The following is a 24560-nucleotide window of genomic DNA, read 5'->3' as shown; positions in this document are numbered from 1 at the left end:
CTTCTCCTTCCGCGTGAATCGCCGCCACCGCCCCGCGAACCGGCCCTGGCTCCTCTCTAGTCGTGAACCCGAACGTGATGCGGAAGTTGGCGCAAGTCAGCTGGGCCATCCTAAGGCCTGCCCTGTCGTCCCTTCTTGCCTGTGGCGACGGTCGTCCAGCCATCGTCTTCCTGTGCAGGCGCCTCGGATTCGGTCGGCGTGGGTGGTACGGACGACTGGTTGTTGGAGCCGTTGGACCGAGGGCCACGATCATTGCGACCACCGCGCGGGGCACCTCCGCGACCGCCACCACGGGGACCTCCACGCCCGCCCCGCTCGCCAGACGAGCGCCAGCTGTTGTTCTCAAAGGCCTTGCCGCCCCTTGGCTGCGAGGCAGGGTCCCTGGGTTCGCGAGGCTCCCGGTTGCGAACAGGCAACCGCTGCTCGCCGTTCTCTTGCTTCGTCGAAGCATCTTCACCCTCTGCCTTCTCGGCAGCGGGGACAACGGGGGCAGCGGGGGCAGCAGCAGCAGCAGCCTCCTCGGACTTGGTGGCGGCCTCGGCCTCTGCCTCCTTCTCGGCAGCCTCTTTGGCAGCACGGCGCTCCTCCTTGGCCTTCTCCTCGGCCTCTTGCTTTTCTTGCAGAGCCTGGACGCGCTTCTCTTCAATCTCCTTCTCGCGCGTAGCGGTGTCGATGGGACGGGCGCCACCAAAGGGGTTGGCCTTTGTGTCTGAAGTAGTAGATGGGGAGGCGGCGTCGGCAGCCTCAGGTACGGTGCGCTTGGCGAGGTTCAAGCGGGGGCGGCCGACAGGAGCAGCAGGCGTGGCGTTGGCAGGGGCAGGCGAGCCAGGGGCACTGCCGGCTGGGGGGCTCTGCGCTTGCTCAGGACGCATGCGGTCGCGCCAGGCGTTGTCCTTCTCGGCGGCCGTTGGGGCGCGCTCGGGAGCGGCAGGGCGCTCTGGTCGCTCGGTGAAGTCGCGACGTGCCGGGCGTGACCCGTCGGCACGGCCCTCACCCCAGGTAGCTGGAGACTGACGGCGCTCGCCACCGCGGTATGACTCGCTCCGCTCTCCCATACCTTCGGGTGCAGGACGTTGGCGGGAGCTGCGGGCGTCCTGGCCACCCTCCTCGGGCGACAAAGGAGCCAGAGGTCCACGACGCTCACCCCAGTTCAGATCGCGGGGAGGCCTGGCATCGACGGCCGGATCGCGGGGGGCACGGCGCTCGCCAAATTCAGAGGCTCCACGGGGTCCAGATCCACCGCGCGCAGAGGCAGGGGGCTCAAGAGGTCCCTTGCGGGTCCAGTCGCCCATGTCACGGATGAAGTCACCGCGACCGCTATCGCCGCCTCGGGCTGTTCACTGTTAGCTGTGGCGTCATGTTGTACCATGTAGTGGCTACGTACGAGGATCGGCAATCTTGATCTTGATCATACGGCCCTGGAAGCTCTCGCCGTCCAAGGTCAAAGCCTTCTTCAGACCCTCCACGTTGTTGAACTCAACGTATCCGAAACCTTTGGGCCGCTGGAGCTCACGATCCTCGATGATTCGGACGTTGGCGACATCGCAGTCCTGGAAAAACTCGTTGACCGATTCTTGGGTGGCGTCGTACGAGAGGTTGCCCAAATGAGCTGTGTAAGGGGGCCTGTCGGGGAGCACCTGAGGGGTGGGCTGCTCGCGGGTAGAGTAGCCTGCGGCGGGTTAAGATACGAATGGTGGACACATATATCACTTGGGATCTTACCTCGATCAGCCCAGCTGCTGGAGCCGCCCATGGGACGGGAGCGGTCGCCAGAGGGGAGGGGCTGGGTGCCAACCACGTAGGTCTCCTCGACCTCATCAGCCCAGGAGCCACCACCAAGACCATCGTCATTCAAAAAATCCCCAATCGACATCTTCTGTGACTTCTTGGGCGCCATGTTTGCGGTTGGAGCGGCACGCGCAACGATGCACTGACCGATGCGCGTAGACGAAGCGGATAGAGGCGAGAGCCTTGTCTGCTTGTCGTCCTCGGGCGCAAGAGCGTAGTGGCCGACGTGGAGTGGTCGGTCGTTTCGGTCAAGTCAATCGGTGCGGATGGTTGGATGGGCACCGGAGGCGGGCGCTCGCTCGTGGGATGCGGGGCGGGCCAACGAGAGCAGAGTGAACCGGCCGACAGACTTGGTGATGCGTACACCTGGTCTCTGGGGGGGTCCTTTTGGGTGTAGAAAAGTTTGTCGAGACAATGCAGGGTCCCAAGATGCTACTTTGCGGTTGCGGGGTCGAGTGATTGGAGAGGGCCGTCGAGAGATATATGGCTCGGCGAGAGGACAAGGTCAAGGAAAAAGGTCGTTCCTGTGAGGGTTCAAGTTGCCTCATGGAATTTTCACACATCAGCCCGCGCGTGTGGAGGCGCTTGCCTCTCTTTGGACTAGCGGCGAGTCCCGTTTCCCTGCGCGCCTTCCGGGTGAGAGACGATCTTGGGCCGACAATGAGCCGTGGCCATTGGCTCCATTGACTTCGCGGACCCACTTACATCTCGACGTGAATTGAAGGCTTGGACTTGGTAGAACTGAGTCGCTTACTGAGCTTCATACTTCCCACTGCTGCCTGTGATGCCTTTCTCAAAAGATGCGCCAGCGCGAGGCCTTGTGCCTCCTTCTTTCAAAGAAGTTGTCGTTCCACCCCTTGTACTCGGCGCCTATTGTGGTACGTTCTGTCTCTGCGATGGAGTTTGCTTCGGTCTAATCTGGTGCTGGTGAAGGCGCAGCTGGCGCGTTTTTAGGCTCAGGGGCGGCTACATTTACCGGGAGAAATCCCGTGCTGAGTGGCATGGCCACGGGCATTCAATGGGGCATACTTGGAAGCACTTTTTGGTGTAAGAAACCTGTACAGAGATTCCTGAAACGTCATTGACAAGAAGCCAGTCTCCCGCCAAATGACTTTGCGTGCGATGGGGGCACCTGAAGACCCAACGAATAGGCAGAAACTCCAAGCTAGCGGTTTGGCCAGCGTACCGGCGAGTGCTGTGATGATCCTAGGGTTTGGACGTGAGCTGGATTCTCCACTGTGAAAAAAGACGGACCAGTCTAACCTTGTCACAGCATACATGAGAAGCAACATTGTTTCTTCTTTCACACTTTGCGCAGTGACAGCCGTGGGAGGCCAGTTTGCGATCGACTGGTATAGACAATTACCCGAAAGGCCCTTGGACGAAGACAGGAGCTGGATGAACTCGCGCTTCAGCCCACTGAAGAAAATGACGGACAAGGAATACTCCAATATGATGAGCGAGAAGCTCTTGCGGGTTGATGCCGACATCGCGCTGATCGACGAGCGGATAGAGAAACTCCAAGAGCAGGCGGCTTTCGAACACACGCCGGCAGAGAGGCCCAAATGATTCGAGCGAGGTCCAAGAAGAGCCGCGCTCATTGTGAAGCCTCGTCGTGCAACGCGCACCTCGACGACCATACCCAGCGATTCGATCAGGGCTACCTCGCCGCCAAACTCGAACTACGACACCTCCCGAACGGAGACGCACACAGAGTGCTGCAAAGTCTTGAAAGACAGCGCTTCGTAAAGGCAGCCCGCAGAAGCCAATAGTCACTGACAAGGACTGATACAATACGACATTGAAATGAAGGGATCCAAGACAAATCGAGGGAGGGTACATACAGTCGTGCAGGCCACGTCCAAGGGCGAAACGCGCCCATGGGTTTGTATACTATGTACAGACATGAAATATATCAAATATCAATACTAATTGCAGACCAAGGTCTCATGAATGCCCTGTGCAGCACATCATTGATCATTGCATGAGCCTAACCAGTACGGAGCTAGTCTAGGGTACATATCCCCTCGGCACGGGACGTATGTACACCCACCAAAGCTCCGTCAGGGTGGGTGGCTTCGATTGCGATCGTCTTAGCCGTGCTGCTAATTAGTACTGTGCTAATATTAAGCTTGCCTAAAGTCTAGAATCGCAACCCGTGCGTGACATCCGGCGACAACATCGCGACCAAAGTCCATCGGAAAATCCTGCTCGCGCGCGCGTGGTGCCCTGTTGCGGTGCGCACATTGACGAATCTTTGTTTGACGTCACGCGGCCGTGTCCCTCATCCACCCCTACCAACACGCATCAGCACGCAACTGCTGTGACTGCGCCGACTACACCTTCGAGCCCCCGATTCGAGCAACATTTTACCAGCATCTGTAGCCGAGCGCGTCAGAGCCCGACAAAGAATCAAGCGAGCGCGGACGTTATCAATACTAGGGTTGCGCTGGGACATACTCGGAGAGAGCTGAGGGGGGGAAACCAAGCTTGCATCAGCCAGAACGTGTCCGAGAAGCTGCCCTCGACCCGCACCATGAGGCGCATTTGATCGTTCGACCAAGTTTCAATCTGGAACAATGCAAAGCCCCCTTCTATCCGACATGTACGTTGCGCGCTTTGGTCGCCATTCCATGCGCTGACTGACACTACTCCAGCTCAGCTGGCTCTGGCTTATCCAAGCCTCGTCATAATGGCTCTACTTAACCCGACATTCGCCTTTGGGATCTTCGTCCTGCTCTACCTCGCCTCCTTTGTCTTTTTCGCCCTCCTGCGAATCGTGACCGGCATATCCATACAGCGCATCGGTTACCTCTCGCTACGACGGCTCGCTTATACACCTCGAGATGGATGTCGCATCGAGATTAGGGGGCTGGGCTTTTCGATCCATCGCCCAACGTTTGCGCAGCCGACGTGGCTGAGCCTGGTACTGAACGAGCTCGTAGTGACGGTCGACATCAGGGCACTTCAAGGCTCGCATAAGCACAATGATGGTCGCACTCAAGGCAGGAATGCATCGTCCAAGGACAACAAGGATGGTAACGGGACGATCCCCATGCGCAAAACCCGATCTCGACCAGCGGAGTACGGGTCTCGCAGCGAGACATGGAAAAAGCTCACGAAGATCAAAGACCGCATCAAGAGGATACATCGAAAGATGAACTGGCTGCGGATGGTAGATGTTGTGGCTACCAACTCCACGATCAACGTGGTCGATGTCGGCCACCTGCAAGTTGGCAGCATCACCGTGGCCGTAGATACTAGGCGTAAGATGGTCGACAGGGCGCGCTTCCTCTTCCAAAGGTCCACAGCCAAGAAGCACGATCGTCAAGCGGAGTGGATTCTTTCCGTGCGCAGTGTCCTGTTCACGGCGCGAGGCAAAGAGTCGCTTGAGGTACTGGACCATGCACTGCTCAACATTCATGGCCACCTTTATGAATCTATGGAGGGACTTCGCGATGCGACCCTGGCGCTCAAGCTCGGACGCGTTCACATACCATATGACGATCTGCACATTTGCACGCGGCACTACAAGACGTGTCGTCAAGATGCCACGGGAGGCCCTAATCAGCCGGTCGATACGTTCGTCGGCGAGGTTCCCCAAAACAAAAACGAATCTGATCAACAAAGCGAAGACCTCATGCAAACAGTATCAGACTCAAAGGACTTTCTGAGCTCGATACTTCGAGGTATCAAAGAGGTCCAGTTCGCTGCCAGCTTTCTCAGTATTTCTAAAAACGTGGACGAAATACAGCCCAAGCCAGGCTCGACTCTGCAACTCAACGCTGCGATGAAGGAGATTGGAATCGATCTCCAGCGACTGGACCCCAGTTCGCCGGCACATCGCATGTACTTCCCTTCCAAAGATATTGCCCACGAAGCATTGGTGGCCGCTCTGTCAATATCTGTGGGCTTGGACAATGGTCAAGGCAAGCCGGAGCGCCTTCTCTACGTGCCCATGGCCACTACAACCGTACGCACGACACTGCCGTCCAAGACAGTCGAGCTCGTACACGAAGACACGAATGAGGAGAAGAATGCCAACATGCTATTTGAAAATTCCGTCATCACTTCGCCGTCCATCGACCTCGACCCTCGTCACCTCCCGATTCTGCTTGCTTTGATGCAGCGGAAACCCAAGGCGCGAAACGCTCAGAAGCAGCAGCATCGTGCTCTTATCCCTCGACTACTGCCGAAAGCCATCATCAAGGTGTCACTTCATGAGCCCGTCATGCGTATCAAGCTACGGCCATTGCTGAAGACGGACAACGCGGATGATTTTGACCTTATAATCTCCTCCATTTCTTCCATCTCGCTAGACATGGAATCATCGCATTCTCTCACGGAAGACTCTCACTATGCGCTGACCGGTGCTTTGCGACTCCAAACACATCATCTCTACTATCAGACAAACGAGCGGGAAAGATTCAACCTCATCACCACTGATTCTTTCGACATGAAGGTCAATCTCACAGCAAACCCTGACATGTCCGTCGAGGCGTCGGGCAACATCAAGACATTCTGCATTTCCATGGTGCGACCGGAAATTACGGATGGTCTCCGTCAGATTGTAAAGGAACTTCGTCTTGACGTTGAGCCTGAGAAACGCACAATTCCGGGAACATCAAGAGGCAAGAACTTCCTGCGGACCATGCCTCGCTGGCTCACGAGTTGTCATATCGGGGCAACAGATGTCAGCCTTGAAGTGGCTGGCATCGACTTGGACATTTCGGAAGACACTCGCGGGGTGAGCCTGCACCTTGATCAGCTCTCGGCCGAATACAGAGAACATAAAGTCGAAGGCCTGCGAAGACGCATGCCACGCACTAGAACGCATAGCCGGTCATTGACGCAGTCTGACTCGGACTTGACCGCCGGCCCTGGTTCGCCACATCCTAGGAGGAAGCCACAACACTACGGCGATGGTAGACGTCTCGTCTTGCATTCACGCGGCATTGAAGCACAGATTGTAGAGAGTGTTGAGCGGCTTGAGGTAGAGCCTTTCCTCAACATTCCTCGTCTAGACCTTACCTTCTCTGCGTCCAGCGACCCTCACGGACCCATGTTTCATATCCAGTCTCACATCAAGAGTATCTTGGCGCAGTACTCCCTGTACAGGCACTACTCGGTCGGCGTGGCTGTGATGACAGTACGCAAGGCGTTCTTGAAGACGGGCCACGACCGGAAGCCAAGGCATCGGCAAGACACTGTCAAGCCCAACAGCCTGGCCCCGCCTGTAGCCCCTGGACAGTTTGAAGATGACGACGGGCTGTCGACCATAACGCCAGAGCTCGTGACAGTCGACATCAAAACGTCCCTTGTTCAGGTGAAGGCGGAGATGCCTCACGATCCTCAAATGTTGCTCCGTTTATACGGCTTGGAGGTTGGCCGACACAGATGGTCCGCGCCGTATTGTCAAGCCAAGATGATTCGACTGTATGTCGAGCCTCCACGCGTGCGCAACGCTTGGGCACGCATGATCAGCATCAAGGACGTCCGGTTCGACCTGCGCAAGTCCAAGCGCAAGACGCCTCTCGGGGGTGTTGTCGAGGAAGAGCTGTTTGATCTGTCAAGCTCAGCTGTGCGAGTTGGCGTTCCACATGAGGTCGTTGTGAATCGCATAACGGACAACTTTACCAACGTGTTCAAGGCATGCTTGCAACTCCACCACCGCTTCAGCACAGGGACCAATGAGTACATTCTGGACAAGCACCCTGAGGGTCCAAAGAACGTGCCCAAAGTATCCTTTCGATCGCGCAAGTTCATGTTTGAGTTGGAAGACGGCGCTTTTGAATGGAAACTGGGTATGATCTACAGGACGGGACGCACCGAGCAGACCCAACGGCTTGCGAGAGAAGACGCATTTCATGCCAAGATTAGAAAAGTCAGGGAGGAGGAGTCGAGGAAAGGGAACAGCAAAGTGAGATCCCGTTCTGCATATCAACGAGGCCGCACAGAAAATACAAGCGGGTCCTGGTTCAGGAGCCGCAGCCTTGACGCCATCTCGCCAGCAGATAGCGGGCCGGGCCCTGAGCCCAAGAGAATACCGCGTTATGATCCAGAGTCGGAAACGGCGGGTATCAACGCGTACTCGAGAATTTCCGAGCAAGAGGCCCGTGTCAAGTTAGACTCGTTGAATGCCCAGACCTGGAAGAAGCGCATCGACAACGCATACGAGATGTCGCGCAACAGCGTCTGCGAGCTACGGAAAGCGTTCTGGGGCCCGAACAATCTGCCGGACGACATTGAGGAAACAGAGAACATTCTGGAGGTGCCTCAACGCCCGGCACTCATGTCAACCATGATCACCGATCTCCGCTTCATCATAGACAAGCCGACGTTCCCGTTGAGCGAGCTACCGACGTTCCTGAACGATGTTGGCAAAGGCATGCCACGGGATATGAAGTATGGACTGCTCGTGCCGATGCACGTCACTATCGAGGTGGACGAGGCCAAAATGTCACTTCGTGACTATCCGCTACCGCTTCTTCATATTCCTTGGATGAAGACGGGACAATCAACAAAATTGCCGGCCATGTCATTGAAGACCAACTTTGTCATAGCGGAAGAGTTTCGTGGACAGCAGTCCACGCGAAAAGTGCGCGTTAACATAGTGCCACCCAAAGATTCCCGGCAGTCGAGCGACGGCAGCTTTGATATCGAGATCCGACGCACCATCGGCCCCATAAAATCCTACTCGGACGTCTTCATGGACATTAACACCGCGCTGCCTACAAGGATTACGTGGGCGCCTTGCTACCAACCAGCCATTCAAGACATGATGATGGTGATTGAGTCCTTCACCAAGCCCCAGATCGACCCTTCTGAGCGTGTTGGATACTGGGACAAGCTGCGCCTCGTCTTCCACTCACGTATGCGCATCGCCTGGCGAGGCGATGGCGACATGCATCTGTCGCTCAAGGGCACGCGTGATCCGTATCGTGTGACTGGGGCCGGCGCGGGCTTCCTCATGTGCTGGCGTAACAACGTCAGGTGGAACATCAACGCCGAAGACGACCCCAAGCGGTTCATGACGGTAGACAGTGGAGAGTATATTCTTGCCGTGCCTGACTATACGCATCAGGTTCGCGATGCGGCACGCCGCGAAGAATCAGCGGGTAAGGCTGTGACAGATGACATTACCAAGACTGGCGCCATGTTCAAGAAGGTTGTCATGAAGCTATCAGGCAATGTTCAATGGATGTCCGGACTGACCTTTGAACGCGATATTGAGGACGGCAAACGCAGCTTTGACTTCAAGCCTCACTACGAAGTCATCCTCAAGAGCCCCAAGTATGCCCAGTCTACCGACGGACAGCTTTATGACTCTATGCGTGGCTTCAGAAGCCGCTACATCCACATGTCCATCGCAGTCCGCGCTCCTGTAGACCGCGATTGGATGTCGGACAGCCCTGAACCGTCAACAAGCTACAACACGGTGCACCTGACCCCTCGTTTCTTCACGCACTTCTTCGCATGGTGGGGTCTGTTCAAGCAGCCCCTGTCGTTGCCGATTCGGCAGGGCAATCTCTTCCCAGGCCGCGAGAAGAACAGCAAGAAGTTTGGGCGACACTTGGCGACCGTCAAGTACAATCTGCTGCTAGCGCCACTGTTTCTCGCCCATGTGTACAAGCACAAAGACGTGGAGGACTACTCGGAAAATGCAGTCTCTGCTACGGGTCTCAAGGTCCGCCTGGATAGTTTCATGCTTGATCTGCACCAGCGCCGAGAGTGGTTCAACACTTTGGACAAGGGCAAGAGCACGCAGCAGGCCAAGACGTCTGGCATTAAGATTCACGCAGCACAGCTTGACCTCGCCAATGCTGATCTACGCGCGGTGTCTGCTAGCCTGAAGGGTACGACAACAGAGGCCATCAAGCGTGGCTCCATCTCTACGCTGATCACCGACCAGGGAGACAAACCAGACTTATCGCGCTTCAACATCCCGGACCATGACTACAGTTGGATTGACATGGATGACTTTGTCGAGTTGGACTGGATCTTGCCCACCGAGCCTCATCCTAACACCAAGATCCTCCCATTGGGATTCGCGCCTCGCCTGACATACTTTAGGCAAACGGACATTGACGGAACGATCGCCGGTGATCCGTCACGCAGAAGTCCCTTTGGCAACGAGCCTACGCACTTTTGCATCATGAGCCACAACGATGACCCGAAGCAGGTGCAGGCAAAACTCATCGAGGAACGTCTCGAGCAACTACGCGTGCAGATGCAGACCCATTCCCGTAATGTTGGCGAGGCTGAACTCAAGGTCGTACGGACCAACGCTCAGGAGGAGGAGTGCGTGGAAAACTTCGAGGCACTTCGCAAGCACTCGGCCGTTTTAGAAGAGAAGAAGAAGTTTCTGGAGGACATGCTCGAGCAAGTCCAGGCCAAGATTCCGCCAGTAGGGCCAAAACCCAAACCGAAGGAGGAGTGTGGATCCGAGGAGTCGATCGATGTCAATGACGAAAAGTTGAATATCCCATCGAGGCCCGAGTTTGAGAGCGAGTTCAAAAATCGGTTCATCCTGCACAACATGCAGCTCAAGTGGAACAATGTCTTGCGAAACATTGTGCTGCGGTACATACACCAAAACAGCCAGCGTCGTGGATTCATCTACTACCTAAGCCGGCCGGCCATCAAGTTCATCCTTGATATTGTGGAAGAACAAAACAAGATGAAAAGTAGTAAGAATGGTAAAGCCGAGTCTGTGCCTCCATCAGCTTATTCAGACCGCGGTAGTCACCTTGACATTGAGGACCGGATCAAGAGCATACTGGGTGAAGACCGGAAATTCTACTCCACAGCATCCGAGTCTAACCCGGAAGGCACGAGTAGCAGAGGCATCGAAGATCTGACCTCCGGCCTGTCTGACGAATTCAGTCCCCAAAGTAGTTATCATGTGCGGCTCATCGCTCCCCAAATTCAACTCCAGAGCGAGAAGAACAAGAAGAACGTTGTCATCATCACAGCCAAGGGCATGGAGCTCAAGGTGATGGAGGTCATGGACAAGGAGCGCATCTCTGATGATGTCAGTGGTCTTGTACAGCGTCGATTCCTCGTCAACATGGACAGCACGCAGTTCTTCGTCACACATCACAAATGGTTCCTGACGAACCTGGTCTCGATGTATGCCGGAAGTCGGTATGGCACCAAGAGTGGTTCATCGTGGCCGCCATGGGTTCCCATGGAGATCATGTTTGATTTCACAGCTACACCTTTCGGCTTCAAGCGTGTGGTAGAGAAGACGTCCGCCGTGCTCCGGTACGACAAGTACAACACGCTTCGCCTCAAGTACAACGACGAGGTCAACGCAGAAGACACATCGGCGCCTGCTGCAGAGAACAATGAGAAGCGAATGGACAGCCTTTGGGTTGAGTTTCCTCAGGTAAGAGCGCTCTGCAACTCGTCCCAATACTACGCCCTATATGTCATAGTGCTGGACCTTCTCATGTACAGCGAGCCGCTCGAGAAGACGCGAAGCGAGCGTCTCGAGAAGATCATGCTCGCCTCCGACTTCAGCAACCTGAGCGGCGCGCCGCAGAAGATTCAAAAGCTACAAGAACGCATCAGGCAGATGGAAGAGATCAAGGCGCACTTTCAAATCTACGCCAAGTACCTCGACAAGCGCGGCTGGGACGACCGCCTCACACTCGAGCGCGATCTGGCCGCCGCGGAAGATGAACTCTTCTTCGTCATGAAAGCAATCACCACCTCGCAGCGAAAGTACGACGTCAATGCCAGCGAAAACGCGCTGCTTAAGTGGAATATACTGGTACAAGATATTGTCTGGCACCTGATGCAGGATTCAAACGAGCCATTGGTCGAGCTCCAGCTGAAGGATCTCATGTACGACCGCACGGACAACTCGGACGGGTCGCATGTGAATCTACTCCGCGTCGGCAAGGTGCTCGGTCTCAACCTTCTGCCTAACGCGACGTATCCCCAGATCATTGGGGCCTATGACGATCCAGAGAAGATCCCACAGGGCGAGAAGGCCAGCCACGAGATGATTCGCGTGTACTGGTACATGCTCGAGGCCATTGCGGGCATCACGGTCATGGATCGGTTCGAGGTGGATCTGTTTCCCATGGAAATCCAATTGGAGTATGAGGTTGGCAAGCGGCTCATGGCGTACATCTTCCCTGGGATGGAGGGCGAGCAGAACAAGTCGGCGACCAAGAAGGAGAACTCGCATTTCGCCATGAAACACCAGCTCATGGCAGACCAGCCACCGGAGGAAGATGACACGTCGTCCCTCACCAGCTCAACAAGTAGACTGGGGACGCCGTCCATGGACAAGGACTCTTCTGGATTCTCGACGCGGGCTGGGTCACTGGAGCTCAGGTTGCGCCCCACGCTGACGTCGCACACGCCAGACCGGAACAACACGAGGAAGAACCTGACCGTGAACACGGGCGAGGGCCACCGTTTCAACCTTCTCCGCCTGGGCGGATCGAAAACTGCTGCCAAAAAGCCATCGTACGACTCTCTGCGCGCCGTTGCGCAGGCCGCTCCAAAGAGGGAAATCAACAGGTCATCCACGAGTGTGTCCAAGGAAAGTCGAGACAGTACGGTGGTCGGCGAGAAGAAGCAGAGGTTTATTCGGGGCCGCAAAGGACCTGGCGAAGACAAACAACAATCGGACGACCTGACGCAGATGATTGCGCGCGCCAGCAACTACATGACCTTTTCGTACATCCGCCTGCAGTCAGTTGTGCTCTGCCTGAGCTACAAGGGCAAGGAGCAGCGCAACTTTGAGGACGTGCACGACTTTGTCTTCCGTATGCCTACGATTGAGTGGCAGAACAAGACGTGGTCAAGCATGGATCTCACCATGGCGTTCAAGAAGGCCTGCATGCGCGCGCTGCTGTCACACACGGGCGCCATCATTGGCAACAAGTTCTCCAGGCACCGACCGAACGCCGAACAGCGTACCAAGCTGAGGGACATCGCCTCGAGCTCGGCGCTGATAGCACCGTCGTCCTCGGCGGGATCGCAGAACTACGCGGGCAGCATGCAGGACAGCGACGACTCATCCAGTATGTACGCGCACTCGCCTGTCGACTTTTCCCGGTCGCCGCCTCGCTCGCTGCGTGGTAGCACGCATGGCAGCGCACCTGGACCGAGCAGGAGTAGCAGCATTGCGAGCAGCAGATCCCGCGGCTCTGCGCAAGTCCAGCCTGGCGGTATGGCGGTGCCGACCCATGTCAACCTGACGCCTCCAACGCCCATAGAAGGACGAAGAGGTAGTAACCAAGGGCTCGGCCATGACCTGCTCCGACCTGGGTCCAGTAGTGGCATCGTTCACCGCGGACCCAGGAGGATCGGCACGGGCAGCTCCGATCGCCCAGCGACGAGCCATGGCGGCACCGACTCTAGAAGGAGGAGCGGCGCGGGCATTGGACTCCGAGACAAGATCAGTGCATTTACGCATAGAATGAGCCACAGAGAGAGTAGTGGGCTCACGCTCGACGAGGCCGAGGAAGCAGAAAACGAGAGTGTCCACGGCAGTACTAATGGCGGTGGTAACAACAACAACAACAACAACAGCAACAGCAACGGCAATGACGGAGAGAACAAGCCCTCTCCTCCGACGAAGAGGATGACTTGGGCGCCTGGGAGGACAAAGACAGGCTAGCAAAAGGCAAAAGTCGGGAGACGGACTAGGCGTTCTGGTATCAGCGGATCAGGGGGTATCATACACACGTACATAATTCGGTCGTTTGGGTGGGGGACACACGGGAGCATACAGGGTCTCATAGGCTAATAAATTCCACAGGGCACATGCGAGCTACATAGGTAGACAGCTCCAAATTTCGTTCATTAATCCTTTCCATACGTTACACCGACCCATTCTCTCCTCATACCGCCCGACCATATGGTGTTCGGGAATCGCCAGGCAACTCGTATATGATGTGGCTGCTCTCGGTCGGCGAACGGGCAGCTGCCAATTCTGACGGACCCTTCTCCGCGCTCCCCAGCTCGTGAGGCGCACATCTCACGATGGCGTCTTCGTGCACGGCTTCAGAGGGCTGTGCGGGAGGAGCAGGTGGCTCGGTATCTTCTGCGGGACGGTTCTGCTTTCGTTGTCGACGGAGGAAGAATATGGTGAACCCAAGCGCGACGAGGGACAGGGAGACGCCCACGCCGAGGCCAACGCCTAGACCGATTGTGGCGGCTTTGTCGGCGTTTCCTTGACCATTCCCACCTTGCCCTGTTTCGCTCGGAACGAGCGTGTCCACTAGGAGAGACATGGACGTCCGGGTGGCAAGAGTGGACGCGGGCGTGGTCGATGCCGCGTCTGTGGTGGTGGTGGTGGTGGTGGTAGTGGTGGTGCCCAATGTCTCAATCAAACTCGACATTGTAGAGACGTCATCGAAATTCTGTGTTGTACATTATTAGTCCCAGATCTTCAAGAAAAAGTGACAGGCACGTTTGTACCGTCATCGAGTACTGCGCGGGACAGCTCAGCGTCACCTGCCGGGATGTCGAGTCCACGACACAAGGGACGGCGAGTCGCTGGTCGCCCTCTTCCGAGCCCACCTCGAGACCGTACTCGGCGCACACCTCCTCCAGACAGCACATGTACAGGCCGTAGAAGCCTGGTGTTTCGCACATGCACTGGTGGTCGGAGTCGTCCTTGTCGCAGTTGTTCATGATGCCGAGGGCCTTGAAGCGGCGGTTGCATTCGCTCTGTGAAGGTTTCTTAATTTTAGCATGGGCAACGAAGATGGCATGAGGGCGATTGAATGTGGTTGGTACCTTGCATTTTCTGAGTATCTCCACGTCGTCGTCATCTTGAGCTGTGGCGGCCATGGCGACGAGAGCGAGAGCGAGAAGGACGAGGCGAAATGACCAGAATGGGGGTTGCATGGCGAGTCGTCCGTCTATCCTAGTCTAGTCTAGTCTAGTAGACTGAGGGAGGATGCTTCGGGAAGAAGTTTTACGGGAAATGGCTGGGAAACGAATGACGGTGCATCAAATAGGATGTGAACCTGAGGCTTCACATTCATCTGATGTGCCGTGATGACAGCAAAAAGGGGGAAGGCATGATCAGATGGTCGTCAGGCGTGGGCCCAAAGGAAGAAGGAACGTACTGTCTATCCCAACACTTGACACGGAGACTGGGGGTGGTGAGTCCAAAGTCAGAGCTTTGTCAAGTCGAACAGTCTCTGGTCGCAGCCCCTGGATCCAAGTCTGCCTTTGATTGACGGCCAGACATGGGAGGAGATAAATGTGCCTTCCCACCAGTCATCCTAGACTACCAGTCCACAACCTCCAACGCACAGTCGGTATGGAACCCATACGCCTCATCCCAGTCCCCCATCCTGTACCGAATTGTCGGCTGCGGCCTGTTGCGCGCCTGCACGTGCCGATACTCCAGCTTCTGGCCCACAGGCCTCAGCAGCTCCGCCATGGTGAGCTCACTCCGCGTTTGGACGACCACCCTGTCCGCGACGAGGGAGGTCACCAGGCCCAGCAAGAAGTGCACGCCCGCAATCAGGCCGAGGATGATGTGAAGCGCCGTCCAGTCCGAGATGCGGAACTCGACGCCTCGCAGGGGCCGCTGGCCTGGTATCTCCACATTGTCGTTGGCCAGGGCAGTCACGGCGATGACGCCTGTCGCGAAACTGGCCATGTTCAGCGCCATGGCGCTGGCATTGCCCCCCTTGGGCTCGCCATAGGACGATGCGGCGGGATAACTTTGGAACTGCCGTGCTGCGCCCGTCCCGGCGGCCGAGGAGCCCTGTGTCGAGGCACCGTAAGCCTGGAGGGCGATGGCCACGGCAGCTAGGGAGGAGACATTGGCGCCGAGCTCATGCTCCGGGAGCACTGCGTTCCGCACGGGCTCTACGGTGATGTTGCATGCGTAGAACCACGGATTCGTCCTTGACGCCTCAAAGGCGAAGACGATACCCGTGGAATTGTTAAAGCCTGCACCCGTGGCGGTGAGAAAGGTGGTCTGATCATCGCCATTGATGGTGGGTACCTTCAATTCGGAAGCGTCCGCGTCATCAATCGTAATGGTCGTCGAATTCCCATCGCCGCCTCGAATGACGCGATACGCCTCGCAGTGGGCGACAGAGGCCACGGATCGGTTCGTCACGACGGTCAGGTAATTCTGGCCCTGGGAGGCGTTGGCTTCGTAAAAGACAAACTCACATCGATCCGAGCCACAGTACTGCAAATTCCCCCCTGGACTCAACAATGTTCCAGGTTCAGGACGCTCCTCGAGACGACCCCAGTTGTAGCCCAGGGCAATCTGGCCGTAGCTGTTGGCGGTGAAGCGCAGGGCGGCGAGGGCAAGGGTCGGCGACTTGATGACTCTGGTCGTCTCGATCTGGCTCATGTCCGGGACACTGACGAGACCGGGCCGCGTGATGGTGGCATGGGCAGCGGCTTCGACAGTATGAGTCAAGCCTATGGTGGCCACGGCGACCTGGGCCGCCTTGTACTCGGGGTGAGCATGAGATTGTTTCCAGTCTAGGGGGGATGTACTTACGATATGGAGAAGGATCCAGGAGACAATGACGATCCGCAAGATCCAATGACTCGCCACGACAAAGAGCTTGAGCAGGTAGCTAAAATGCTCGCTCTGCAAAATCAGATCGGCCTCGGGCAACGTCCAGTCCCGGAGACTGAGAACCCACCAGCGCAGGTCCCCCGTCATGGCCTTGAGGCAGCTCTCGAGGTTCAGCGACAGTGTGATGCTCAGCGCGATGATAACGGCGTTGAATACGCGCCTGTCCTTGTACAGCATGACCCCCTTGTCCGAGTAGTGCACCAGGACGCCATAGAAGGAGCCGACAATCGCCGCCGTGATCAGCCATCCCGCAAAGTGGTAGAGGAGGAGCTTGTAGAGCTGGCGAGGTGATCTATATCGCGCGGGAGCGAAGTTGTCGTGGGGACCAGCGACAGAAAGCTTCGGGGCGGCGGACAGATGCATCGCGAAGCCAGAGCAGCGCTGCCAGACGGAGAGGGAAGACGGCGACAATGTCCAGGAAGATGTGAACAGACATGTTAAGCGAAGAAAGAAAGACGAGAAGAAGAAGAACAATCATGTGATTGGGGGATTCCCGTTCGGTTCTAGAGTCTAGACCAGATTGCCTGCCGTCCAAGCCGCTGGAATCAATCCTCCCCAGAGCCAAATAGACTTCACGCGCGGTCGTATCCGCATGCCTCCCTCATAAAAGCTGTCTTCAAAAGGTATCATTCATGTTTAAAGCCATAGAGCACCGCCAACGACAGCCGCGACAGCAACCATCACGGCAGACCTGCGGTGCACAGACACAGCAGCGCCAGGCGTGTCGGTCGGGATGACAGAGGGTGTCGCCGTTGGTGTCGCATCATCATCGTGGCCATCGTCATGGCCGGCATCCGACGTGGGGAGCAGCCCACCCGTCAGTGTCATCGCGGTGCTCGTCGCAAGGGTGGTGCTGCTGGCTGACGTTTCCACGGGCGTGGAAGTCCACGACGCGGAGGTCTCGATAGGCGTGCTCGTCGTGGTCGTCGCCTGCGTGTGCTCGCCCGGCTTCTTGGCGCCCGCCGTGATCGGGATCGGGTGGATGAGATCCCCGAGGTAGGTCGTGGTGCCGGTGAGATGGCCCGACCTCGTCACGTCGTCCTTGACCTGCGTGACGGCCGTGGTGCAGATCATGGTGCCCCTCGCAATGTCGCAGTCGTTGCGCAGCGTGCTGATCACCTCTCGTCAGCTCTACCTCACCTTGGGCGAATCTACTATCTAGTAGTCATAGTGTACACAAACTATAGTCTAGTGCACACGAATTGACACGTGAAATGGAGAAGAAGAAGAAGGCACACATACTACTCGTCCACGCCTTGGATGTTCTGCCACTCCCCGCCATACCCCCAGGTCATGGCGCCCTGCGTAATCGTCGGGATCACCACCGAGCAGTCGCTCGCCTTGGTCGGGCAGCCGAGCGCAAAGGTCGTCGCAGATGCCCCGACGTGCACCACCGAGACACCAAGCTCGTCGCTGGGCTTCCACTGGGCCGGGAGGAGGATCTGCGCGACGTCCTGCGCGTGAGCGGCGACCGTGGCAGCAGCGCCTCCAAGCGCCCACAGCGTCGTAATCGTCTTCATCGTGACTTGTGCGTGTAAAGAGTGCGTGTAAAGAGCGTGGGTGAACTATCAAAGATAAAAAGGAATGGACGGCCTCGCAAGGCCAAAGCGCTGGATGAGCAATCAGTCGAAAACGCAATGTCGCAGCAGGAAGTGACTACAGGGAGGGAGGGAGGAGACTTTTTCACAGACGTGAGGCCGCCACGCGATGCATGAATATGCCGTTTCCCTCCAGCTGCGCGGCAGCTTGGCAAAACATGGGGAAGTGGTCCTCGGCCTTTCGAGGAAATTAACAGCGCGGCCTTGGCGGACGGATCCTGGGAAGCTTGTCACTTGGCGCTGTCACGCCTGTCCGCATTCAGCCCTCAGGATGCAGCTGTCATTTCATAAGGCGCAGCATGCAGGAGGAGCCAGAAGAGAAAATCGCTTCATTTATCAATTTGCGTCACTCTAGTACCCAATGTTGAAGTGTCCGTGGCCCCTGGGCAGCATCTCCATGAAGCCCATCTCGCCCCTCTTGGCCACCGCGACAGTGCCATTGCCGTTGCCGTTGCCGTTGCCGTTGCCGTTGCCCGCGCCAGGCCCAGTGCCGGGCCCATTGACGCCACAGCCGGTATCCCACGGGTGACATGACTCCTCACAGGTCAGGATGTCCTCGGGCACCTCACCCGTGTCAAAGTACTCAGCGACGGCCCGGGACGTGCAGTTGCTCGTCGCCACCAGCAGCGCGCAATGGCCCGTCGACTCCTGGATCAGGACGCCGGCACCGGGGTGATCCTTGGCCATGTTCTCGGCGTTGCGGATGGGCGTCACGGGGTCATACCGGTTGCCCATGAACAGCAGAGGAGCAGCAGGCGTGCTCGGGTCGTCCTTGTCGGCTTTGGGCGTCTTAAAGGGACCGTCGAAGCGGTTGTCCGCGCGGAACGGCCAGTGCGAGCAGCCGAACCGGATGAGGGCCAGCGTGGCCCCGTAAATCTCGGACACGTCCTTCATATCGTTGACATAGTCAACCCAGTAGTCGCTGTCCTTGTCGCGCACATCGGAGCCGTCCAGACACATGACACTGTAGAGATTCTCGGGAGGCGACAGGACGAGCTGGACGCCGTTCTCGTTGGGGCAGCCATCCTCCACGGTAGGGACCGTGCGGATGGTCTTGAGGAAGGTGATGAGGTACGAAAAGTCGCCTTTGAGTGCGACGTCAAAGACGACGGCAAGACTGGCAAATCCTGTGATGCCGTTGTATGAGTACACGCCAAACGCCTCGCGGAAGTCATCGCCACGAACGACGACACGCTTGCCGTCGGGGGCCAGCGCGCCCATGGGAACGGCGTCCAGACGGGCAATCAGGTCACGGAGCGTCGTCTTCATGTCATCAGCAGACGCGTCCGCTCGGTACAGGCGGCACCTGTCCTCAGCCTCCCAGCAGGCGTCGACAAAGTGATCAAATACAGAATCCGTGTCCAGGCCAGCCGTCAACCAGCCAGGACCAGTGGCGTAGTCGTGCACGTTGACGACCCCGTCGGCGAGCACACGACCGACACGCTCCGGGTGGATGCTGGCAAAGTACTGCGCGAGGACGGTGCCGTAGGAGAACCCCATGAACATGAGGCGAGGCTTCTCCTCGGTGTCGCGAACCTCCAGGCCGCGCTTCTTCTGCTGCGACTGCCGCCACTCATCCGACTTGTCGACCATGCGCACCATATCCTCCACCACGCTGGCGCTACCAATATAGGGGAAGATTTCGAGTCCATCGTCATACTTGGACTGGCACAGCTTGCCCATGCCCTCGAACAGGGCCAGATCGTACTTGATGGCCCTCTCGCCCGCGACAAGACCCTGGCTGCCACGCAGCTCGAGGAAGAAGGCGTCACGCTCCAGCAGCGAGCCGAAGCAGTCGACCGTCGGTGTCGAGCTCGCAATGCCCCTGGGATCAAAGGAGACGATCTCGTAGTGCCTCTCGCCAGGCTTGTCCACGGCCGCCTGCAGACGCGCAGACGAGCTCAGCACAAAGTCGACGCCCGAGTGCCCTGGGCCACCTGGGTTGGTGAAGATGGGGCCGGCCCAGGCAGGGTCGTCCACGTCCACGACGGCGGGCCGCTTCATCAGGGCAATGGCCACGGTGCGCGCGTCGCTCTCATTGGTCCAGTCGAGGGGCATCTCGAGGCGCGCGCACTCATAGCTCTCGAGGCAGGGCGTCCACTCCAAGTCCTCGCTGGGCTCGAGCGTTGTGAAGTCGAACGACTGCGCGAGGGCCGTCGTGGTGGCACCTGCCAGCGCAAGCACGAGGGAGCGCATGCCGGGCATCTGTGGGGGAAGGAGGTGGTGAGGGTAGGGAAGGTGTGACGTAGAAGAAGTGCAGAAGAGACTGGTTTCACGTCTCGAGGAACCGCTGCGTAGAGACGGCAGTCGACCGCACGAAGACGGGATCGTTGCCTTTATCTGCTTCCTTCGGTGGGCAGCGCATCATGACCGACATCAGGAAAGGATCACCGCCCCTACCAGTGCTTTGCCTCCTCAAAAATATCTTGCCCGCATAACCCATCAATCCCTGCAATGTGCCCACACATCGTCTTGAGCCCTGCGGGCAGAGATAATTGGTCTCGCCTTGGAGCGGCGTGGCGAGGGGGCAGCGTGAACTATTCCATCATGGGAGGAACTGCTGCAAATCGTGTTCCCAATGAGGACTTTGGCCTGAGCATCAACGCGATGCGCGTCCTTTAAGCTCTAATTCAGATTCCGTCTGCCGAGTGCATAACAGACTCACCTAGATGGATTGCGAACGTTGTGTGTAGACGCCATGTCGCTCACTCTCGTGCATTCGTCGCCTTCCCAAGAGGCAAGGAATTGCAACTAAATGCCATGACCACATGATGTGTCTAGGGTAAGGTATGGATGGACCCCACAACGGATTATGTACCTTTGCGGCGCTGCCTTCAAGATGAAGTCGGCCTTGCACGCTCAAAAGTTCACCAGAGCAAGGTGACCTCAGCCTCTGACTGCGCCGCGCATCGTCCTAGCCCCCATTAAATTCATGTCCGCCGGGTCCAGTCGCCCACCTTGTCAGATGATTGACTGTCTGACCCCTAAAGCGTAGCGTGAGTTAAACTTTGGTCACCCACATCCTGTCAGATTGTCGAGGGCAGTGTCACCAGCACCAGCGACAATACATGCATTGGGCCTCACCTCACAAAACCATCACAGGGCGCAACAATTTCAGCATGTCGAAGCAATCATCCCAGAGCGCCTGGCAGCCTACGGGCACTCTTGATGCCGACGCCCCTCCTCCATACACGGAACACGAGCAACCGTGTGCGACGACAGCTGGCAACCCGCTCTACGTAGATCCTCCAAAACCATACCTCGACAAAGCCAGCCTCCATATCGCAGATCATCTGGAGGATGCCATTGCCAAATTCAACGAGAGCATTCAAGTTGAGCCGCAAGGGTCCAAGATTGAAGCTGTATTCCTTCCCAAAGCTGCGTTTGGTGATGGCTGGGTTCTGCCTCGCGCGACTCTGGTAGACACGCTCAAGCCTGGCGCGCAGGCCTCTGCCATGGGACATCAACGCAGGCTGTTTCACGTCAGGACATTTCTCGATGAGAATGACACGGATCTGGGGCCTCATGGGGAGGTGCAAGGCCAAGGGAACGGCTCATGCAGCTCATCCGCGACGGAATTTGACGGCTGGGGTCGCTGGGACGCGGCGCGCAACAAGAGCTCCAGCAATGAGCTCTGGTTCACCAGCCGCGAGCTGGCGACGGCGTTGGTCGAGTATCTCCGTCATGGCTCCATGGGCTCACGCTACCTCGACGTCGACCCGCGCACCCGTGGGCTTGATGTGGAGGACGTCACACTGCGTCGGCAGACGCCCATGGGGCTCTACGAGAGCAAGGCTGGCTTTGCGATTGTCATTGAGGGGAGGCGACTGTAATTGTTGTGCTGGTCTATCGGGGGTTTCCTCAGGCGCACAATCCGTGCTCTGCGCGTGCGGATGACGGCCCCGACATCAAATGTCAACCCAGTGCATCTTGCTGTCGGGGAAAACATGTCACAGACACGCCCGACTTGGCACTTTTTTTACAGAGTATGTCCAGATCCGACAGTATAATGCGCCGTCTTGCCCTGCCTCACTCCCACTGAACCGAGGCCGGCCGTTCATCCTCTGAGACTCTGAGTCATTCACGGCTCCAGCCACCACTAGCCTGACTGCCCTCGAGCTCGAGCGAGCTTGTCCTCCTTTTATCGACAGACAACCTTGGTCAAAACACTCATAGCCACCGCGCCAGTTGTCAAGCACACTGCTCAGCATGGAGGGATCTTATAATGTCCTCGTGACCGGCTCGTCAGGTCACCTGGGCGCAGCTCTCATGCTCAAGCTGCCCAGCCTCGGCTACTCACCTCTAGGCATCGACATTCTGTCCTCGCCAACGACACACCATATCGGCTCCGTGTCGGATCGCAGCTTTATCTTTTCCATCCTCGCTGCCAATCCTACCATCACGCGCATTGTACACGCGGCCACACTCCACAAACCTCACATTGGGAGCCATACGCAGCAGGACTTTATCGACACCAATATCACAGGCACCCTCGTTCTGCTCGAATGCGCCGCCACACTTCCAATCCTGCAGAGCTTCGTCTTCATCAGCACCACCTCGACTTTTGGCTCGGTTCTGAGCCCGGTACCAGGCCAACCCGCCGTCTGGATCGACGAGTCCGTCACGCCCTCGCCCAAGAACATTTACGGCGTGACAAAGTGCGCCGCCGAGGACCTCTGCCTGCTCGCCTCCCAGCAGAAGCAGACGGCGCTGCCCGTCGTCATCCTGCGCACGTCTCGCTTCTTTCCAGAGGGCGACGACGACGACGATCGTCGCGCCAGCATGACCGATGACAACCTCAAGGTCCTCGAGCTGGCCTACCGACGCTGCGACATTGCCGACATTGTCACGGCCTGTGATCTGGCCATGCAGCGCGCCCACACGCTGAACGGCGAGCGCTTTGTCATTAGCGCACCGCCGCCCTTTACGAGGGACGAGGCGGTGCTGAGGGCGCTGAACGACGATTCACGCAGCGTCTTCCGCCAGTGCACGCCCGAGACCCTTGATGTGTTCAAGGCTAAGGGCTGGAGGTTCCTGCAGAGGATGGACCGCGTGTACGACTCGCACAAGGCTGAGGAGATGCTGGGCTGGCAGCCGCAGTATACGTTTGAAAGAGCGGTGCAGATGGTGGCGGAGGGGAGAGAGTGGAGGAGCGAGCTCGCACTGCAGGTGGGCAAGAAGGGGTACCACCCTGTCTCGACGGGCGTGTACACGGCGCGGTGAGTTGGGCCGTTGTGAGTGCTGAGGGGACAGAGGTTGGAACCCGTTCTGCAGCATTGCAATCGCAAGGATTGGGGTGGGAACAGATACAAGCTAGAAGAAATGATAGACTACGAGGGGACTTCCTTATGAACCACAAGCGTCGTCGCGGCAATACTGAACTTTTGTTTGTCATTCCTTTTTGTATGCTGATCATGCCCCCAGCAACCCCTCGTGCCCCATCTCCCTCATCACGACCCAGACCTGCTCGAGCACCTTTGCATGCAGACCGCCCGGCGCGGCCACAAACCCAAAGTTCCCCTCCATGATCCTGCTGCCGACGACGCTGACTTTTTTCCCATTCACATCGCTGACGACACCCCCCGTCTCCTCAAAGATGAGCATGGCGCCCGCGTGATCCCACACTTTGCCCCGCCTGTCGAGCGACTTGTACACCCAGACCGTCGTGTTGGCCATGTTGAGCGCCAGCGAGATCCAGCGCAGCACCCACGGGAGCAGGTCGTTTGACGACGCAACGTTCAGCCGCGACAGGAGGTTGGCGTTGAGCTGTGGCACCGACGACGAGACGGTCGTGCAGGACGTGAAGCGGATGTCGTCCAGTCCTAGATCCTGCCCATGCCTCTCCAGCCTCTGCGGTGGTTCACTGCCCTTACCGAGCTCCTGCACCCACGCGCCGTGGCCCTTTACGGCAAAGACGACGCATCCCTCGCTGGAAATGTCGCCGTCCCCCACGGGACTGGCCTGCTTCGGGTTGAGCTTGGGGCACCCCACCATGCCAATGGCCTGCTCCCCGTCCACCACCAGGGCCGCGTTGATGGCGTACAGCTTCCCCTGCATGTACGTCTTTGTGCCGTCAATGGGGTCGAAGATCCACGTGCGTCGCTCGGCACTGGGTATCGAGGACCCGCACTCGTCCACAATGACACAGATGGCCTCCGCATCCCTGGGTATCGTCACCGCCTCCTCGACGCCCTCTTGCTCTGCGAGCCATGTCAATGCCGTCACCACCTTGTCCAGGAGAGACGCATCCTCGCGCAGTTGCGCGGCCGACTCCTCGCCCACAATGGCGTCGCTGGGGAAGTGAGCCCGCACAGTCGACGACAAGAGGGCCTGGATGGCAAAGTCGGCGATTGTCACGGGTGAGTGATCGGCCTTTTGGACGATGCCGGTTGCGGAGGATGAGGATGGCGCCAGGGTTGTGGTGATGATGTGTTCGCTCAGCGTCGAGGCAGCTCGAATGAGGGGATGAAGGACCTCCATTTCGTCTCTGTACGGGGAATCCATCTTGATTCGGGGTGAAATGACCGTGAAAGATGAATGTTGCGTTATTGTACTGCTCAACCTCCTCTGGCGATTCGATGTGA

The 24560-nt window shown here is 57.6% G+C and overlaps 8 protein-coding genes across 8 annotated transcripts; 3 read left to right on the top strand and 5 right to left on the bottom strand.

Annotated features, from left to right (window-relative positions):
• Positions 1–110: 110 nt before the first annotated feature.
• Positions 111–1897, bottom strand: J7T54_005205 (RNA-binding protein-like protein; the record flags this gene model as incomplete). The annotated part of the gene is made up of 3 exons (XM_051508633.1): positions 111–1333; positions 1385–1669; positions 1723–1897. 3 exons carry the CDS (start codon positions 1895–1897, stop codon positions 111–113), a joined length of 1683 nt encoding a protein of 560 aa, XP_051360247.1.
• A 2470-nt stretch (positions 1898–4367) lies between these two features.
• On the top strand, positions 4368–13432 carry J7T54_005204 (uncharacterized protein; the record flags this gene model as incomplete). The annotated part of the gene is made up of 2 exons (XM_051508632.1): positions 4368–4397; positions 4451–13432. 2 exons carry the CDS (start codon positions 4368–4370, stop codon positions 13430–13432), a joined length of 9012 nt encoding a protein of 3003 aa, XP_051360246.1.
• Positions 13433–13655: 223 nt separating this feature from the next.
• On the bottom strand, positions 13656–14610 carry J7T54_005203 (uncharacterized protein; the record flags this gene model as incomplete). The annotated part of the gene is made up of 2 exons (XM_051508631.1): positions 13656–14177; positions 14236–14610. 2 exons carry the CDS (start codon positions 14608–14610, stop codon positions 13656–13658), a joined length of 897 nt encoding a protein of 298 aa, XP_051360245.1.
• Positions 14611–15055: 445 nt separating this feature from the next.
• J7T54_005202 (uncharacterized protein) lies at positions 15056–17898 on the bottom strand (the record flags this gene model as incomplete). The annotated part of the gene is made up of 4 exons (XM_051508629.1): positions 15056–16243; positions 16298–16670; positions 17070–17489; positions 17621–17898. 4 exons carry the CDS (start codon positions 17896–17898, stop codon positions 15056–15058), a joined length of 2259 nt encoding a protein of 752 aa, XP_051360244.1.
• A 429-nt stretch (positions 17899–18327) lies between these two features.
• Positions 18328–20181, bottom strand: J7T54_005201 (uncharacterized protein; the record flags this gene model as incomplete). Its single annotated transcript, XM_051508628.1, has 1 exon — positions 18328–20181. One exon carries the CDS (start codon positions 20179–20181, stop codon positions 18328–18330), a length of 1854 nt encoding a protein of 617 aa, XP_051360243.1.
• An 863-nt stretch (positions 20182–21044) lies between these two features.
• On the top strand, positions 21045–21809 carry J7T54_005200 (uncharacterized protein; the record flags this gene model as incomplete). The annotated part of the gene is made up of 1 exon (XM_051508627.1): positions 21045–21809. One exon carries the CDS (start codon positions 21045–21047, stop codon positions 21807–21809), a length of 765 nt encoding a protein of 254 aa, XP_051360242.1.
• Positions 21810–22185: 376 nt separating this feature from the next.
• On the top strand, positions 22186–23199 carry J7T54_005199 (uncharacterized protein; the record flags this gene model as incomplete). Its single annotated transcript, XM_051508626.1, has 1 exon — positions 22186–23199. The coding sequence occupies one exon, from the start codon at positions 22186–22188 to the stop codon at positions 23197–23199; it is 1014 nt and encodes a 337-aa protein (XP_051360241.1).
• A 189-nt stretch (positions 23200–23388) lies between these two features.
• Positions 23389–24456, bottom strand: J7T54_005198 (Protein of unknown functionlike protein; the record flags this gene model as incomplete). The annotated part of the gene is made up of 1 exon (XM_051508625.1): positions 23389–24456. One exon carries the CDS (start codon positions 24454–24456, stop codon positions 23389–23391), a length of 1068 nt encoding a protein of 355 aa, XP_051360240.1.
• Between the last annotated feature and the right edge of the window lie 104 nt (positions 24457–24560).

The sequence above is a fragment of the Emericellopsis cladophorae genome (genome assembly GCF_022114955.1).
Source record: "Emericellopsis cladophorae strain MUM 19.33 chromosome Unknown NODE_47_length_183754_cov_115_773156, whole genome shotgun sequence".
Classification (NCBI taxonomy): domain Eukaryota; kingdom Fungi; phylum Ascomycota; class Sordariomycetes; order Hypocreales; family Bionectriaceae; genus Emericellopsis; species Emericellopsis cladophorae.
Note: the sequence above shows the minus strand (reverse complement) of the source record. Positions and strands in the feature narration are given on the sequence as shown.